Genomic DNA, 17,648 nt, shown 5'->3' with positions numbered 1-17,648 from the left:
GGGAACGGTTTACAGGTTGTGGAACCGAAACGTCCGACTTGGGCCGGCCAGAGCACGTTATTCGAGACCAGGTCCGAGCCCCGTGACGGGNTGAGCCCGCGGGCCGGTCCCAGGCAACCGCAGGCCGAGCGCGGCCGGGCGCAGCCACCAGCGCTCTACCAGGCAGCCTAGGCAGCCGGGCACGGAGCGCAGCAGGGACCCGCGGACGCGCCCCTTGCCCGGCCGCGCCCCCGGCGCCCATGCGACGCTGCGAAGGGCCCCCCACGAGCCGCGTGCCACGCGCGAAGCCAGCATGACCCTTCGGCTGCGCCGTGGGGACACAGGCGGCGAGAACTCAGCAGCCTGGGGCACTGGCAAGCCGCCTCTCCATGGAGTTCCCGTAATGCCGGAGAAGCTCAGCTGCCTCCATGGCAGTTTTCAAATCCCACCACGCTCCGCTTATACAGGTGGCCAGGAGCCGCCAAGGACGGACGCCTTCGCGACGCTTTTGCGACACCGTCGCCGCTGGGCTTCCCAGCGCCCCCGGCGGCAGCGGGAGGCGAGTGCGGTTAGGGGCTGTGGGCTTTCGGGGAGCAGCCAGTGGGCGGTGCTGGCGACTCTCAGCCCGAGGTCGGGAGCTGAGGTCCGTGGGGTGGGGAGACAGGAACGAGCTGGGCGGCGTGACCGTGCGGCCGCTGTGGCCGGAGGGCACAGGAGCCATCGTGTGCCCGGGCTTGAAACTCTCGGAGGCCGGTGGCCTGCAGAAGGGCCCTCTCCGAGGTGTGTGCGGCGCTCCGGGGGGCCCCCGTGGAAGTTTCAAATATTAGTGAAGTGTCTGGTGCAGAAGTCATTAAAACAAGCTCCAGGAGCTTTTCCGTTTTCCGAACGTCTCATAAGCCAAAAATATGGGCATTAGAAAATGTCAGTAGTGGCAATTACTAATTGTTTACCAGGAAAGTGTTTACTACAGCTGGGCTTTAGTGCATTCTCGCGTTTAACCCTCCCAGCAGCTCCAGAGTAGGTTCCATCATTACCTTTGCTTTATCAGATAAGGAAATTTAAGCTTAGAGAAGTTAAGAAACTTGCTTCTTAGAGGAATAGCCAAAAATAATTAAGAGTCATTTCATCGTTAACTGATTAGTATTATGCATTAATTTTTAATATTGCAATGTTGCAGAACTATTTTCTTATTGAGTTCTGTGTCAAATTGGATGGTTCTGGCTGCCTTGCCACCATCCCCCCCCACCCCATTTTGTCTGTGATGACAGAGCCACATTAAAGTTGATCTTAAACTCTTACTTCAGGCAGTTAGGGAGGAAAAGACCAGCTGAATTTGAAAATCATTGTAGATCTGAGTATTTATCACAAGAAATCCTTAATTACTTATGCACATGTTGAAATATGGATATAGAGAGAAAAACTGTGCTAGCAATGTAAAAAATAATTTTTAAATAATCATATTGGAATCAAATACCTGCAGTTGTCATACATAGACATTAGATAATCTTGTCAAGCAGGAGTAGGCGGTATTTCAGCCTCTCCTGCCTTTCCAGTCACTGAAATGCCTTTATTCACTCTTTCCACTTCTTCCTAATTTAAGAAAGTTTCTCATTGTTTCTTGGGATTTTTCTTCTCTCTGTTCCACAAGTGTTCCTGCTGCATCTGCAGTAATAGTTGGCACTAAGGGCACGGTCTTGCTTTTTTCTTATTGTGGTAATCATTTCCCGGTAGATACTGTTTCAAATCATCATGTTAAATGTATAAAATGTTATATGTCAATTGTAGCTCAATTAAGCTGGGAAAAATTTTAATACACTAAACTTCTATATTTCCTCTCTTTTCTTTTAAGAAAACCAACTTTACTATGGACTACGATATCACTGCTAAGTCATCATAAAGTAGGACAGTAGAGTGTCTGGTATTTTGGCCTAATTTGTCATTTGACAATGACAGTTCAATATACAGGACTTAAAAGTAGGGGTGCCTGGCTGGCTCAGTCAGTGGAGCGTACAACTCCTGATCTTAGGGTTCTGAGTTTGAGCCCCATGTTGGGTGTAGAGATTACTTTAAAAAAAAATCTTTGAACAAAACAGTAAATAAAAAGTAACAGCAATTCATCTCCCTAACTTTTTTTTTTTTTTGAGAGACAGAGTGAGCTCATGAGTGGTGGAGAAGGAGAAGGAGAGAGAGATAGAGAGAAGGAGAGAATCTTAAGCAGGCTCCACACTCATTGAGGAGCCCATCTCCGGGCTCCATCCCATAACTCTGGGATCATGACCTGAGCCAAAATCAAGAGTCAGACGCTCAACTGACTGAGCCACGCAGGCACCCCTCCCTAACATTTTAAGACAGGAGAATATCCCAGGTATCGGTCTCTGATTTCATTTTCTAGAACATGACAGGTGTCAATAAATGAGCAGGTTAATCTGGGATGAATGATGGAAAAAATGCAGAAACCTATGAAAACATACAGTAAATAAAGAGTGTAAAATATTTCCTAACATAGTTTAGAGGAGGGCAGAGGAAACCTAAAAATTAGTATTTGGTTTGTAATAAGCTCATTTTATGTTTTATAAATTCTATTAATAGTTAATTTCTATTCGATAGGATTAAGTAAATGGGCAGCTCACATGTCTGAGGGGATTGGGGATCTCTATCACGAAGCTTTTTCCCAATATTGGGAAAACAATAAGAAAAGTACAGATATCCAAGTCTATAACAAATATCCAAATAAAAATCCAGATGTAAACCCTAAGTCTCATGCTTGAAATTAATTTCACATTTTTATCTCTCTACCTGTTTTATTAGAATTATTTTGTAAAAAAGCAAAATATGATAGTCAGGTATTTTACCCCAACTTCCTAGTCAATCATATAAGTGCTAGCAGTAAAGAACAAAGAGTATGAAAAGAAAAAGGATTATAAATAATTAACCTTGGATAATTTAGCCAGTTGAAAGTGTACTTTAGTTCTTTGAAAACATAAATGCTGTTAACAGCCATTAATATCTATTGTGCAGTCACAGTGATACTGTGTTTGGCTCCTTATCCCTTTTTAAAAAATTTTTTAAACACATCCTTAATTTTGAGAGACAGGAGCAAGCAGGGGAGGGGCAGAGAGGGAGACACAGAATTTGAAGCAGGCTCCAGACTACAGCTGTCAGCACAGAGCCCATTGCAGGGCTCAAACTCACAAACTGTGAGATCATGACCTGAGTTGCAGTTGGACACTTAACCGACTGAGCCACCCAGGCGCCCCAACCTTATCCCTTAATTGATATTTTGCTGAGAAAGTTGTAAAAATAAAGATTCTGCCCCTAGAGAGTAGTAGTAACTTGCCACTTTTATGCTTTCCTTGGTAAGTTGCAAAGCACTGAAGGTCAGGCTCTCCAAAATATTAACACATATTACTTCTTTGCTAGAAATTTCTGGACCCTGTGATTGGGCTTTTGAAATTTCTGCAACCCAATCATTCTTTCTCACTTGTCACTTCTATTTGAAACATAAGCATTTTGAAAAAATAATCTATCCCAAATTGATTAATATTTTCTGATAAACTGATGAACTAGAAATATGTTGCTCTCTCCTTGCTGCATAGGTTTGTCATATTAAGTTTTTCAGTCTGGGACACACTAAACTGGAGCCACTTTCTGTTTCTTGGGACCAGAGGAAAATAATGATAATGCAAAGAAGTAACTTTGCAAATGGATTTTATATGAATAATAATGATTGGAAGTTAAAGCAAACCAGAAAAATGAAATTCTTTCTCTAGGAATCAAGTTAAATCTTGTAGGTGTGAGCCGTAATTATTGACACTAAAGCCAGAGGTAACTGGTAACCCAAATAAGGCACAGGTCTAAATCATTATAATAAATACACCAACAGCTTTAAATAGGAAGGAATAAAATGATTGGATTTAGATTTAAAACACACCATTCACTGTTGTGCCCGAATCGTGAGTCCCCTGAGACCCCTAAGGAGCTGTCACCGATGCAAGTACATAAGGGTCTTTATTACAAGCTCGAGCAGGGGCTCACCCATCTACCGGCGCAGTGGCAGCAAGGAGAAGCCTCGAATAATAGCGAGCAGGGTTTTTATGGCATAAGGGACAGGGGTGTTACAGTGCACACGTTGTACATTTTGCATCATCACATAAGCACCAATCATAATTGTACAACACCCATGGTTATAGTTTTGACCATTCGGTATCTGTGAGGTGTCCGTTACTTTTGGCGGGACCCAATCATGACCTTTGAGAATCCTTTGAAAATGACCAATTATAAGGTGAGCTCAAAGGGCCTACCTGGAGTTTAGACAAGCAGTGAGTGATTGGCTAGTTTGTACAGAGTAACTACCTGCAGTTCCCAGCCCTGACTCAGACACAGGAATGTTACACATTTCTTTTGATTGGCTGATCTGGGTGGTCCTGAGGGTGGCTTCAGCTGAAGCTTTTCCTGGAACTGGGCTACATGCAGCCCAAGGTTGCTCTGAATGGCGGACTTAATTTCAGGCTCCTCATTCACAAGAGAGGGAATTAGTGGTAAGGCCAACCTCCTTAGGATTTGAGAAATTAGCTCTACCTGAACTTCATAATTTAGATTACTTTAATTTATTAAGAGATTTAATTATTGAGAGATCTAAACTATTTTTTGTCAACTTCTAGTGCCAACTTTCTATCATTCTCACAAATTATTAAGAGTTTTTATGTGGTCCATTGTAGGAACCTGTAAATTAGCAAATAAAAATGCTCGCATAGGCAGGCGTTATCAACAAAAAAGGAAGTAAAAGGGTTGGTTTCCATATATTGACCCTATTCCCTTAGTAATTGTTTGAAAGTAACAAAGGAAGTGGAGCCTCAGTAGCTCGGCTGGGCATCCAATTTCAGCTCAGGTTGCGTCTCACATTTTGTGAGGTGGAGCCCACATCAGGCTCTGTGCTGTCAGCATGGAGCCTGCTTCAGATCGTCTGTCCCCCGTGTCTCCCTCTCTCTCTCTCTCTCTCTCTCTCTCTCAAAAATAAACATTTTAACAAAAGTACTGATTCAAAGGGGCACATACACCCCAATGTTTATAGTAGCACTATCGACAGTAGCCAAATTATGGAAAGAGCCAAAATGTCCATCAACTGATGAATGGATAAAGATGTGGTATATACACACACACAAACACACACACACACACACAATGGAATACTACTGGGAATCAAAAAGAATGAAACCTTGCCATTTGCAACAACTTGGATGAAACTAGAGTGTATTATGCTAAGCAAAATAACTCAGAGAAAGATAAATGATTTCACTCCTGTGGAATTTGAGAAACTCAACAGATAAACACAGGGGAAGGAAAGAAAAAATAAGATAAAAACAGAGAGGGAGGCAAACCATAAGAGACAAATACAGAGAACAAATGGGTTACTGGGAAGGCTACTGAGCAGGGGGATGGGCTAACTGGATGATGGGCTTTAAGGAGGGAACTTGCTGGGATGAGCACTGGGTGTCATATGTAAGTGTTGAATCATTAAATTCTACTCCTGAAACCATTATTACACTGTATGTTAACTAACTTGGATTTAAATTTAAGAAAAGATAGTTAATATTCACAATAAGAATGTAGTATATAAACCACCTCACTGATTTTTTAGACTGTTTATGTTTCACAAATATGAATGATTACTCCATCTTAGTACATAAAATTCTGTGCGCTTGTGTGTGTATTTCTATAGAAGAGATGCTCAAGTGAAAATTCCGGGCCAAAGTATACCCACTTTGCATATTTAATTTCTATTTAACTTCCTTCCAAAAATGTTAAATAAATATACATCCAGAGGGGGGAATAACATTTTTTAAAAAATAACAAAGGGATTTTTAACATTATTTATTTTATGACCTGCTTTATTTTCCATTCCATTTCTCCTCCTGTCAAAAACTTAAGAATCCTGTTCTCCTTTTTTGTAGCGTAGGGAGCCTTGTTTTCCTGTTATTATCTATTTGCATTTCAGGACCAGTGACTGAATTTTGGCAGATGACAACCCCCACTCCCCACCAGAAAAAATGTTAAACCAATGCTGCAGACTCCTTCAGTGATTTTCTTCTGAGAGAAACCTTCAAATTTGAGCACAAGGTAAGTTTTCCTTCCTCCACAGAATCCTAGGCTCTTTAGTTCATTTTAAAGGGTTTCATATAGGGGTGCCTGGCTGGCTCAGTCAGTAGAGCATGTGACTCTTGATCTGTGGGTCAGAGTTCAAGCCCCACTTTCAGCATTGAGCTTACATAAAAAAAATAATAAATAAAGGGGTTCATGTAATTACTACAAATGGAATGCAAGTATGAGAATTTTATTTTTTAGTGTTTTGAATATGGTACATATTCTTCAGTTATTGATTTCCTGCACACACCTCATATTCCGTAAGAATTGAGCAGTTATTACTGTTCATATTTTTATAAACCGTGTCTCCATACAATTCAGCATTAATTTTTTTCCAGTTAAAGCAGCTTGTGTAATAACCTTATTTCTGGTACACATGCTGATATATAGGATAAGAGAGCACAGGGCTGGGAGGCTGTACCAATAGCATAAAAAACGGTTGTGTTTCTATGTCCCTTCTGCTATTGTGAGCGAAGTACAGGGCTGGATCCCTTTTGAAACATTTTTTCACTTTTTTTTTTTCATTAAAACTGATATTTTACCCAGTAAAACTTATTGCCAAAGTAAGGTCAACTTGGATAGCTGTCAGCCAGAGCTTGGGGTGGATTTTCTGGTGCCAAAGCAACACTCTCTTCTGTTCTTGTCAATTCCAAGCCCATTTCCCAGGAGGAAAATTAGACTAAATGTTTTCTTTCCCTTTTTTTTTCTGCAAATACTTAGCGAGCCGTTTTATACCAGTCATGTACTAACTAGATTCTAGGCCATCCACACAAGTTTCTGTTCTCAGAGAACTTACATTATTGCACACTATCTGAACTTCAGCCCTGCAAAGATAAAAAGTGCCTTCCATGGAATGTTTTCCAGACCTCCTATAGAATCTGGTGAAAGCTATAAAAAATATGCAACACAGATTTTGTGTAAAATGTTAAAAGATTCCTGTAGCCCAAGAGACCCACTCACCAACCCCAAGGTAATAACCACTAGGCGGTACTCACTCACAGCTCTGTGTCCAGAGGTCAGGTGGTATTATGAGCCTTTGCCATGTTCCTAAGGGTCTGGTTTTGTGCTTATTCCCTACAGCCCCCAATCTCTTATGTCAGGTAGAGAAAATACAGGGACATCCCCTTAGCTTTTCTTTTAAAGGTATTGACTTAGCAACCCAGAAACTCCCTCTTTATTCTTGGCCTTGGTGAAGGTATGTGACTTTTCTCCAAGAACTGCCAGAAACGTGTCTAATCCCTTATTAAGAACCTCTCATGTCCAGCTGCTGTTTAGTTGGATGGATTCTGATGGTGCAGAATTACAGCCAACCCCCCCAAAAAAACCCCAAAACATTTTATGATCTCATAGGGGAAGTGTCAATAACAAAATGATAAAAACTTCCACAACTAAAATTTTAGCTGAAATTCTTTTTCACTGAGAGATTCTCCAAAATTCAGAGAACAGGAGACAACAGATTTACATAACTTGCCTTCTTTTTTTTTCCAGCTGGTTTTCAGTGTCACGACCAGATTTCAGCTCCTACTGTTAGAATATCATTTCTAAGAGCGGCACCTGGGTGGATCAGCTGGTTGGGCATCTGACTTCAGCTCGGGTCATGATCTCTCGGTTCATGGGTTCGAGCCCTGCATCGGGCTCTGTGCTGACAGCTCAGAGCCTGAAGCCTGCTTCAGATTCTGTGTCTCCCTCTCTCTATGCTCCTCCCCTGCCCACACTCTGTCTCGTTCCCTTACCCAAGAATAAAAATAAAAACATTTCAACATTTTTTAAAAAGAATGCCATTTATATGATGGTGTATTAGTGTGCCATTCCTCTTGCAACACATTGCAACAAACATAGAGCCTTCACACAAATTTATACGTTACAGCTCTGTAGGTCAAGAGTCTGACATGGGTCTCTCTGGGCTTTAAATGTCAAGGCATTGGCAGGGCTGTGTTGTTGCCTAGAGGATTTTTTCCTTGCCTTCCAGAGCTCACCCATATTCCTTGTCTGATGCCCCCTCCTCCATCTAACAGCCGACAGTATTATGTTTGTGCCTTTCTTCTGCAGTCAGATCTTCTGCCTGACACTCTCCTTCAGCCTCTTTCAGCCACTTTTAAGGTCCCTTGTGATTGTATCAGGCCTGCCTAGAGAATCTAGGATAACCTCCCAATTTTAGGGTCAGCTGATGAACAATCTTAATTTTCCTTTGCTGTGTAACCTAACATAGTCACAGGTTCTAGGGCCAAAGATGTGGCTATCTTGGGGGTGGGAGGTGGGGTAATACTCTGCCTACCAAACACGTGAACACAGTGTTCAAAAGGTGCTTCTCGGGACTTAGAAGGAGAGCCATTTTTAATAGTAAAGATGATATACAGTATCTAGGAAAGAGAAGGTTTGAGGCTCTCCAGTGTTTTGGGGGAACAGAGAAAGTCTGCTGAAATTATTAATCACTTATGGATGCAAACACAGAGGTCCTGTAGTGTCAATGAATTATTCAGTGACTTTGCAAGCCAGTGTACTAAGAATAGTTTGTTTAAATGTCAAAACCTCACTCAATTTTTTAAACCTTTCCATTTATTTTTATCAAAGCTGTGTACACATCTGGCAACTAATTCCACTGTGTAGAAAAGCCAATGATGGAAATCAATAGGTACATTCTACCTTTCCATCCCCAAGCCCATTCTCCACAGCAAACATGATATAGCTTTTCTGTTTTTAGTTCATCTGACAGTTACCTCCATAACTTTAAAAAAAGCAGCATGAAGCCTTAGTGAATGAATATTACTTCATAACTTTATAAGTATAGTGCACAATATGAGTGGAATGGTTTGGATAAGGATGTATCAGTGAGGATCTAGTTGCAGGAAGCAGAAACCACTCTAGCCACAGTAAAAAGAATTCCAAAATGGAATTGTCTTATTGTTGAAAGGGCTGGAGGAGTGGCCACTCCATGCTGGGTCTCCAGAAATGACTCCCAGAGAAAAGTTGCAGATCTGGCTAGCCATGGGAGCGCTTACCCCCACGACAGTGAGAAAGGTGGAGAATCGTGGCTGCCACCATCACACCACAGCTGCTTCTTAAAGACTGCTACAATTCTGCAGAGAAATTAAATGTCTCCTCGACTACACATGCCACTGGAAAACAAAAAGCAAGAGATAGATGGTTTTCTCTTCACTCCCACCTTCCTGCTCTCACACAGGAAGTCCAATCAGTGCAATCCTACTCGCACCCAGAACTCTAGCTGCAAAAGGCGTTTGGAAAATGTCATTTTGTTGCTTTCTAGTCTCTGCATGATAGGAAGGCACACGAAGAGGGTGGAATGAAGGTTGGGTATCAAATCTCTGTATTCATGACCTTCACCTCTTTGGCTAGGCAATGTGCACATTCAAAACTCTACCCATTCATAGACTTATGTATAACAATAGTAACTGTAACACATTAATGCAAGAACCAGATTTCCCTCCTTTATAAAAGGAGTGTTATTTATAAAGGCCCATCACTGATGGTGTGGGGCTTACTCCTCTTCTGTTTCAGCTACATTCTCACCTTGATAACCTCTGTCCCAAAGACTAAATTATCAAGTTGATTATTACCAATCCATTTAAACCACTAGAGGAAAATAAGAGGAAGAGAAGGCAAATTGGTTAATGTACAGATACAGACTTTCCCCAGCTGGTCATGAGGCTCTAGTTAATGTTTAGAACTATCTTCCTCCATTCCCATTCCTTACTCTCTTTTTGTTCAGTCAGCATCTCAGCTGGTCTGGATTCTTTACCTTGTAGAGTGACTCAAAGCTTCATTCCTGAGGAGTCTGAGCCTTTAGAGAATCCTGCCTGTAGCCTTCCATGACTTCTTACTGGTGGATGTGAACGTAGGAAGATTCTCTTAAATTTCAGAAATGCCACCATTTGTAGGAGTGACACACTTTCCCCTCATTATCGATAGGGTGCAACCCCAGTAACCCTCTGTTTGTCTTCTAACTTCACAGGTGTGAGAGCCCAGAATGTTTAGGTGGCAGTCTCAACCTCCAGTTAGGTGGAGCCATTGCTATGTCCTCTGATAGAAGTACGCCTCCTTTGCGGGTGCCTGGGTGGCTCAGGTAGTTAAGCATCTGACTTCGGCTCAGGTCATGATTTCCTGGTCTGTGAGACTGAGCCCATGTCGAGCTCTATGCTAACAGCTCAGAGCCTGGAGCCTGCTTCAATTATGTGTCTCCCTCTCTCTCTGCCCTTTCCCTTGCTTGTGCTCTGTCTCTCTCCCAAAAAATAAACATTAAAAAAAAAAAAAGCATGCCTCCTTTGGAAGACCTCTAGCTAGTAAAAATTGGGCTTTACTAACAGTGATAAGATATAACTCTCACACCTTCTTTCCTAGGCCTGTGTTTTCTGGCTACAGGAGAAACAGAGTCAAAAAATGGTCACTCGCTCAGGGAAGATCATGTAAGATGGCATCCCAGACTTGCAAGGTATTGTCACCTAGCGGGCACCAGAACTGAATCATGGCTGTCCATTCTAATGTTCCCTAAGGCTTTTGGCTAATGGGGTACATAGTAAAGACAGCATATGAACTTCAACCCATTGCCTTACTTCTTCAGTTGTAAAATGCCTTCATGAGAAGTAATACTACATGGGATATCATGAAGGTAAAGAAGTTGACTAAATTCACATACGGCGTTGCTGAAGGAAACAGCAGCCTTGCTGAAGACAAGGAAGGCCAGACATCCAAAATAAGCTCCCTTCTCACCTCCAATGAAAACAAATTGCTGCCCCCTTGAGGCCCAGCATAAACTGGTCTGTCAGCAAGTGACAAGCTAGTCCCCCTAGTACTGTGTTGTTTCAGGATAGGTGGCTCCGCTGGCAAACTAGATACACAGCAATGGTGATAGTCTAGGTCAGCCTTGGTGAAGGGAAGTTTAGGCTTGGTGAGAGCAAGCTGAACTGCCAACCTTGGCCTCACGGTCACTTTGTTCATAACTCACTGAGCAAAGGACTAGGGTGGCTAGAGAAAGAGACTAGCTGACATTCACGGAGTAGGTGACATCCATTTAATTTCAAAGTTCCTTTAGTGAGCGTTCACATGGACACAAATATTCTCATACTCAGAGCACATTCTGAAAAGCTCATTCACATACCTCTTCTCCAGAACGACTTTCATTCAGAAAATATTTACTGTGTGACTTTCACATGCCAGGTACTGTTATAGGAACAGGGGATTTAACAGTGAAGATAGTAAAAATTTCCTATCCCTGTGGAGTTTACAATCTAGCGGAGACTAAGGAAATAGAAAAAAGATGAATAAATTACATAGTTTATTATTTTGTGTTGTTTGCTACAGAGAAACAAAGCAGAGAAGGAAATTAAGGTGAGGGGAGTGCAGTCTTAAACCGTGTTCAGGAAAGATGTCGCTAAGAAACTGACATTTGAGTAATGACCCAAAGGAGTTGGGAAGATGAGCCATGTGCATCTCTGGTGGAAAACCAGATTGGATGTCAGAAACAGCATGTGCAAAGGTCTAGATAGGAAATGTGCCTGGCATGTTCTAGAACCAGTAAAGAGACCAAGTGGGGCTGAAGCAGAGTGAGGAACATGAGAGCAGTGGGAGTTCAGGTGAGAGTATGAACATGGGGCAAATGTAAAAGGCATCGTTCTGTTTAGTGGCTACTCCCCAGAGCTCCACACCCCCGTATCCACCCAGCTATAATCTACAGTGCTTTTCAGTTTCCCGGGATTAACGTCAGCTTGCACGCAACATGTGACATTTGTTTTAGGTGTATCTTGCATATAAGAGTTTGTGAACCCATCTGAAAATCTTTTTGTTTCAGTAGGTGAGTTGAGCCCATTTGCATTTATTATTATGACGTACTTAGGTTTAGGCTGACTTTTGTCATGAATATGTTAGGCTCTTATTTTAAAAACTTTTCATGACGTAATGTTTTCTTGCTGTTTTTGTGTTTCTGTTCTAAAATTTGTACCTGGGATTTGTTTTAATCAGGCATGGTAAGTTGACAGACATGAGACAATTGCATTTGAAAGCATTTATCATGTTTATCAAGAGAAGGGGGAATACCATGCCACGGAGGGCCACATGTGGAAGCACCTGGGGTTGGTCAGGAGGCAGGAGTGAGGGGAAACCCTAGGCCTTTATTGCTATAGTTGTGGGAAGTTTTTAGGTAGGGATGTTCCCTACTGGGCAGGAAGTGAAACACAGATGTTGGGGGTTGTGGTTTGAGGGTTTGTTAGTTGCAAAAGCTGGGATTGCAGAGGAGATGTGAACAATTTTGGCTGCTAGGGTGGCCTTATGATTAATGGACGCCAAATGGACAACACAATATGTAAGAAATCACAGAAGAGTTTTTTTTGATAATTTATTATCCTTTTCCCTGTAATTTTATATAATAGTAATAACCTTTGACTTTTTAAATAGTGTCTATTATTTTCTTCAACAAAATATAGTATATTTATATTATATATACATGATGTATGAACATATTTATACTGTATATATCCTTTAGTATATTTATACTATATATATATGGTATGAACATATTATTTATGTAGTACATATCCTTGTCCTCTCTCTCATCCACCATTTTATTTTGTTTGCTGCTGTCTGACTTCACTTTTGTGAAATATGCTTTTAATTCTATTAATAGATTTATCAGCATTAAATACCTTTTAAGCCTCCACCTCAGCCGTTAAAGACGAAGTTCTCATATTTACACTATTTACCTTTTCCCTCCTTTTTATTCAAAATCAGGACTTAATATTTACATTCTATTCTGTGGCAATTACCTCCACATTTATCTTAGTTTTTATCTTACAGTTAAATACTCAATGTATATTGCCAATTTTTCCCCGTTCGTCTAGTTAGCTCTAAGTCACATTTTAGTAGATTCTTCAAGAATGGTTCATGCTTTCTGAGTTCCTGTATGTTAGGAAGTGTTTGTGGGCTTTATATACACGAATGATATTGGTCTGGCAGTCTAGTACATTTGAATAGTCTCGTAACACATGAATCTCGTAACACATTTATTGGTCTTGCCTCACTAGAGCAGAAACCGAAACACTCCTTAGCATTCTGTGAAAGAGGCATAGAACACAGCCTTCATCAATCAGGTATTTCTGAATGAGATTTCTGTTTTGAATTCAGCAATTTAAGGAGACCCCATGAATAACTCTTTGTGGCTCTTTGGCCTGTGTTGGGTGGGGTGGGGGTGGGAGGCATTCTTCCACCTTTCTGCAGGGGTGGTCATTTAGCAGGGTCCCTGGTACAGAGTGGCATCAGTCATGGGGCACCTGGGTGGTGCCTGGGTGGCTTAGTTGGTTAAGCGTCTGACTTTCACTTAGGTCATGATCTCACAGTTCGTGGGTTCGAGCCCCGCATCAGGCTCTGTGCTGACTGCCAGCTCAGAGCCTGGAGCCTATTTCAGAGTCTGTATCTCCCTCTCTCTCTGACCCTCCCCTGCTCACGCTGTCTCTCTCTCTCCTAGAAATAAATAAAAATATTTAAAAAAAAAAAAGAAGTGGCATCAGTCAGCTGGGGAGGCGCAGCACTTTCCTTTAGTGCCTTGTGCAGCAGTAGGGTGACTTCTTCAGGACAATTCTAAGGCATGGTTTTAGAAATTGCTCCTCAAAGCTTAGCCTTTTGGTTCGCCAGTCTTCCAACAATTCTGTGAGCTAACCAAAATTCTTTTTAAAAACCCTAATTTCCCTACTTAATCAGGTCAGTTTTTTATTATTTGTAGTCAAGATGTGCAAACTATAGCCAAATGGGCCAAATCTGACCCACTACCTAATATTATTATTAAATGGTTTTTTTTAAATTAAGAATATTTACTACTCTCAACATGAAATTTTTATGAAATTCAGTAGTGCCTGGTTGGCTCAGTTGGTTAAGCATGTGACTTCAGCTCCGGTCATGATCTCATGGTTTTTGAGTTCAAGCCCTGCATTGGGCTGTATGCTGACAGCTCAGAGTCTGGGGCCTGCTTCAGATTCTATGTCTCCCTCTCTCTCTGCTCCTCCCCTGCTTGTGCTCTGTCTCTCAAAAATGAATTTAAAAATTAAAAGAAATAAACTTAAAAAAAATCTTGTAGGCAATGCTCCATTGTTTTATTGATGAATATTGCTTTGGAGAAATGTAAGAATAACCAGATTTTTTTTTCCCCTTCATGGTGGCTTCTCAGTGTGACTTCTTACTTAACCTCTCCTGTTCTATTTCCTGTGCTCCAGCAAGATCCAGAGAAAGTGCTGCTGCCAACCTGTATGCCATAGTCACACTATAACGAACATGGGGCTTTACTTTTTCCCCCAAAAGGCATTTAAAGTATACTTTAAGAAATACACTTTGTTGGGTTTCTTCTAAAATATTCATCATCTCAGCCTCTTCCCCACTGTGAGGCTACCTGGGTCATCCTGACAGCTTTTGGCAGTTTTCCCTAGTATGCTGGGGTTTGGGGTTTCGGTTGCTTCCCAGTTCACAGAAGATGGACTATGTATTTGTATTTCTCAGTTTCCTTATTGGTGTTAAGCAACTTCATAGGAGAGAAAGAGGAGAATGCTTCCATCTTGTTACTAGGAATCCTTTTTATTCTCTTGTTATTTTTCATATTCCTACATCAAGTTGCTTACCTACTTTGGTTAAGTCCAGTGTCCTCATTTTTAAGTGGTATAATCACCCACTGTCTGTGTGTCCACCTCGGAGGGCATGTGTCAAAAATCTGTTCCACCTGCTGGGGCATCAGCAACAGAATAAAGTGAAGTCTTTGTCCTTACAAAGCAGGACAAGAGAGGGTGGCTCAATCCAAAATAGTGGAATTCAAACCAATTAGAGGTGCTGAGCAAACCTGCTGATGGACTGATACACGGATAAGAGAAAAAAAGAGGTAGACATAATACCAATATTTTTGGCATGAGAGACCACCTGGTTAGTTATTAAACATAATACAATTTCAGAATACCCAGGAAAAGGGAAGATCCAAGCACCTTCTCAAGAAGAGAAAAAAAAGGTCACATACAAGAAAAAAAGGTCACATGTTAAGAATAAAAATCATAGTGGCCTTGGATTTCTAAACAGCAGTATCTAATTTTAATTTTACAAATGAAAATTCTATGCTCAATCCAGGGGTAAGGGTAGAATTTGCCTTATGAACTCTTTCTCAGGAAGCTACTAGAAAATTGGTTCTACTAAAAGGAGAGAGTGAAACAAGAATGAGGAAGATATAAAAGCCAGGAAATGGGAGAGAAAATAAGAAATCCCGAGATGACAATTGTGTAGTTCAAACTGGAAAACACTAAAGAAATCCAGGAGGGAGGTTTTCAAGAAGTTAAAATAGACTATTTAATTTGTTTGCATGTTCTGAGAGGAGACTTAGACTTGCAGTGGAGCCTTGGGGCCAAATTCGTGGTCAGTACATAGAAAGCTAAGTCGTTGAACAAAAAATTAACTCTAATGAAAACAAAACGTCCCATACAAGAAAGGAAATGGGTAATATTCAATAGTCATGATAATGTGAAAGCTAAATATAGATTTAACTAAAAATCATGACATATAGCTAAATTGGAAAGAAACAGGAAACTGTGTATGTGTTTTTATATACGTACACAGAATAGGAGAACAGCATATTCAACCTCTGTGTAATGGGTTGAGGTTGCTTGGTTTTAATATAAGCCTTACACAGCTATTGACTTAAAACTGGAACATATTTGGGGCACTTGGGTGGCTCAGTTAGTTGAGCGAGCGTCCAACTTTGGCTCGGGTCATGATCTCAAGATTTGTGAGTTTGAGCCCCACATCAGGCTCACTGCCATCACCATGGAGCTCGCTTGGGACCCTCTGTCCCCTTTTCTCTCTGCCCCTCCCCAGCTTGTTCACTCTCTCTCAAAAATAAACATTAAAAAAAAACCCAATAGGTACATATTTAACTTTGGTAATAAAACATAGTTTAAAATTTTTTTAGTAGTTAAGGTGTTAAGTTAAACGTGTCAATATAAATATTTCCAAACTTTTTTGGTATTGAAAGTTGGTTTCAATTTATTTCTGAAAGATAATCATTTTTTGTGTGACATTAAGATGTAACTTAGCAAATGCTTACCCAGATGGACACTTAATATAAAAAACAAGATTAAATATTTATAAGGATAAAAGAGGTAAAAAATACAACTATATATAATATATATAATCACATCATTTAAAAATATAAACAATTTATTTTTCATCTTTCAGATAAGCTGTAAAAAATACACACAAGGCTTTATAACTTTTTTTTCCTATTACATTAATTTTAGGACCTCATCTTCCAGAGAACAATATATACATATATACATTTTTTACATATTCTTTATTATTGAGATAGTTTTTAACTGCCAATCTCAGGAGGTTCTGGGTTGATAGTCCTTTTACATAGTTTGAAGTTGGTAAACCTTTGGGCCTTTTTTCAAGAGGTAACCTTGGTCATTTAGTGATCCAATAAAATTTTCAAAATCAGCAACCTAGAATAAATCATCAAAAAATAGCCCATTAAATAATATGCAAGATTATGATTTATAAAATGAATCTCTCAAACCATAGCATGCAATTCTCAAGTTCTTGGGCAAATAAATTTATTTTACTTCCTCACAGAGAAAACTGCTTACATATGAGCTTTCAATTCTATTGTGAGATTCTATTCTATTTGATTTGCTGAGTTAATCAAAAATAAAAANTCTCTCTCTCTCTCCTGGAAATAAATAAAAATATAAAAAAAAAATAAATTAAAAAAAATAAAAAAATAAAAACTCTAGTATCCAGAGTACTTTTTGTATTTGTTTTAAATTAGCTTCAAAACAAAAATTAGATTAGCTCCAATTCTGAAATTAAGTGGGCAGTTTTCCATATAAACTGTCTTACATGTTTAAAGTTGTATTACATCCATTTTAACTAAAACTTTTAAGTAGCAGAATAGATGGAATCATGTCTATTTAAAAGAAAGTTTTTTTAATGTTTGTTTATTTTTGAGAGAGAGAGAGAGAGAGAGAGCAAGTGGGGGAAGGGCAGAGAGAGAGGGAGACATAGAATCCTAGGCAGGCCCAGGCTCCAAGCTGTCAGCACAGAGCCTGATGCAAGGCTCAAACTCACAAACCGTGAGATCATAACCTGAGCTGAAGTCAGAGGCTTAACCAACTGAGCCACCCAGGTGCCCCTGGAATCATGTCTATTTAACAAATGAGGAAACTGAGATTCAAAGATGTTAAGATGACTTGCCCACAAAAGACTGTCAGAAAAACATGGAAAATGAATCTTGTTATGTTTCCCTCAACTATCAGGATGCGTTTTAGATAAAAACTGATAGGTTTTCTTGTTTTTGTTTTTAGGTAGGCTTCATGCCCAGAGTGGGGTCCAACATGGGGCTTGAACTCACGACCCTGAGATCAAGATCTGAGCTGAGACCAAAAACTGGATGCTTAATTGACTGAGCCACCCAGGAACCCTAAAACTGCTGTTTTGTTTTGTTTTTTTAAAAGCTCTGAGCAGCTAATTTCATAGCTTAAATAAAGAAAATAAAGCTT

General features: G+C 40.4%; 1 protein-coding gene and 1 long non-coding RNA gene across 3 annotated transcripts in view; one reads left to right on the top strand and one right to left on the bottom strand.

Moving 5' to 3' along the window:
• Positions 1-553: 553 nt before the first annotated feature.
• LOC144219188 (uncharacterized) lies at positions 554-17,609 on the top strand. Of its 2 annotated transcripts, XR_013331330.1 has the most exons (4): positions 554-759; positions 5,975-6,096; positions 10,477-10,567; positions 17,454-17,609. It is a non-coding gene; the product is annotated as an uncharacterized LOC144219188 (long non-coding RNA). The 2 variants fall into 2 exon arrangements; XR_013331328.1 differs by lacking the exons at positions 10,477-10,567; positions 17,454-17,609 and adding an exon at positions 7,609-7,852.
• Positions 16,291-17,648, bottom strand: part of MCM8 (minichromosome maintenance 8 homologous recombination repair factor) — a 47,876-nt gene continuing 46,518 nt past the window's right edge. The window contains exon 20 of the mRNA XM_077749119.1: positions 16,291-16,592. Within this exon, the coding sequence (XP_077605245.1) occupies positions 16,500-16,592 (93 nt within the window). The 3' untranslated portion in view covers positions 16,291-16,499. The remainder of the gene's footprint in view (positions 16,593-17,648) is intronic.

This window comes from Crocuta crocuta, unplaced genomic scaffold, assembly GCF_008692635.1.
Source record: "Crocuta crocuta isolate KB4526 unplaced genomic scaffold, BGI_CrCroc_1.0 scaffold407, whole genome shotgun sequence".
In the NCBI taxonomy this organism is placed as follows: domain Eukaryota; kingdom Metazoa; phylum Chordata; class Mammalia; order Carnivora; family Hyaenidae; genus Crocuta; species Crocuta crocuta.
This window is presented reverse-complemented; position numbering and strand designations above follow the sequence as displayed.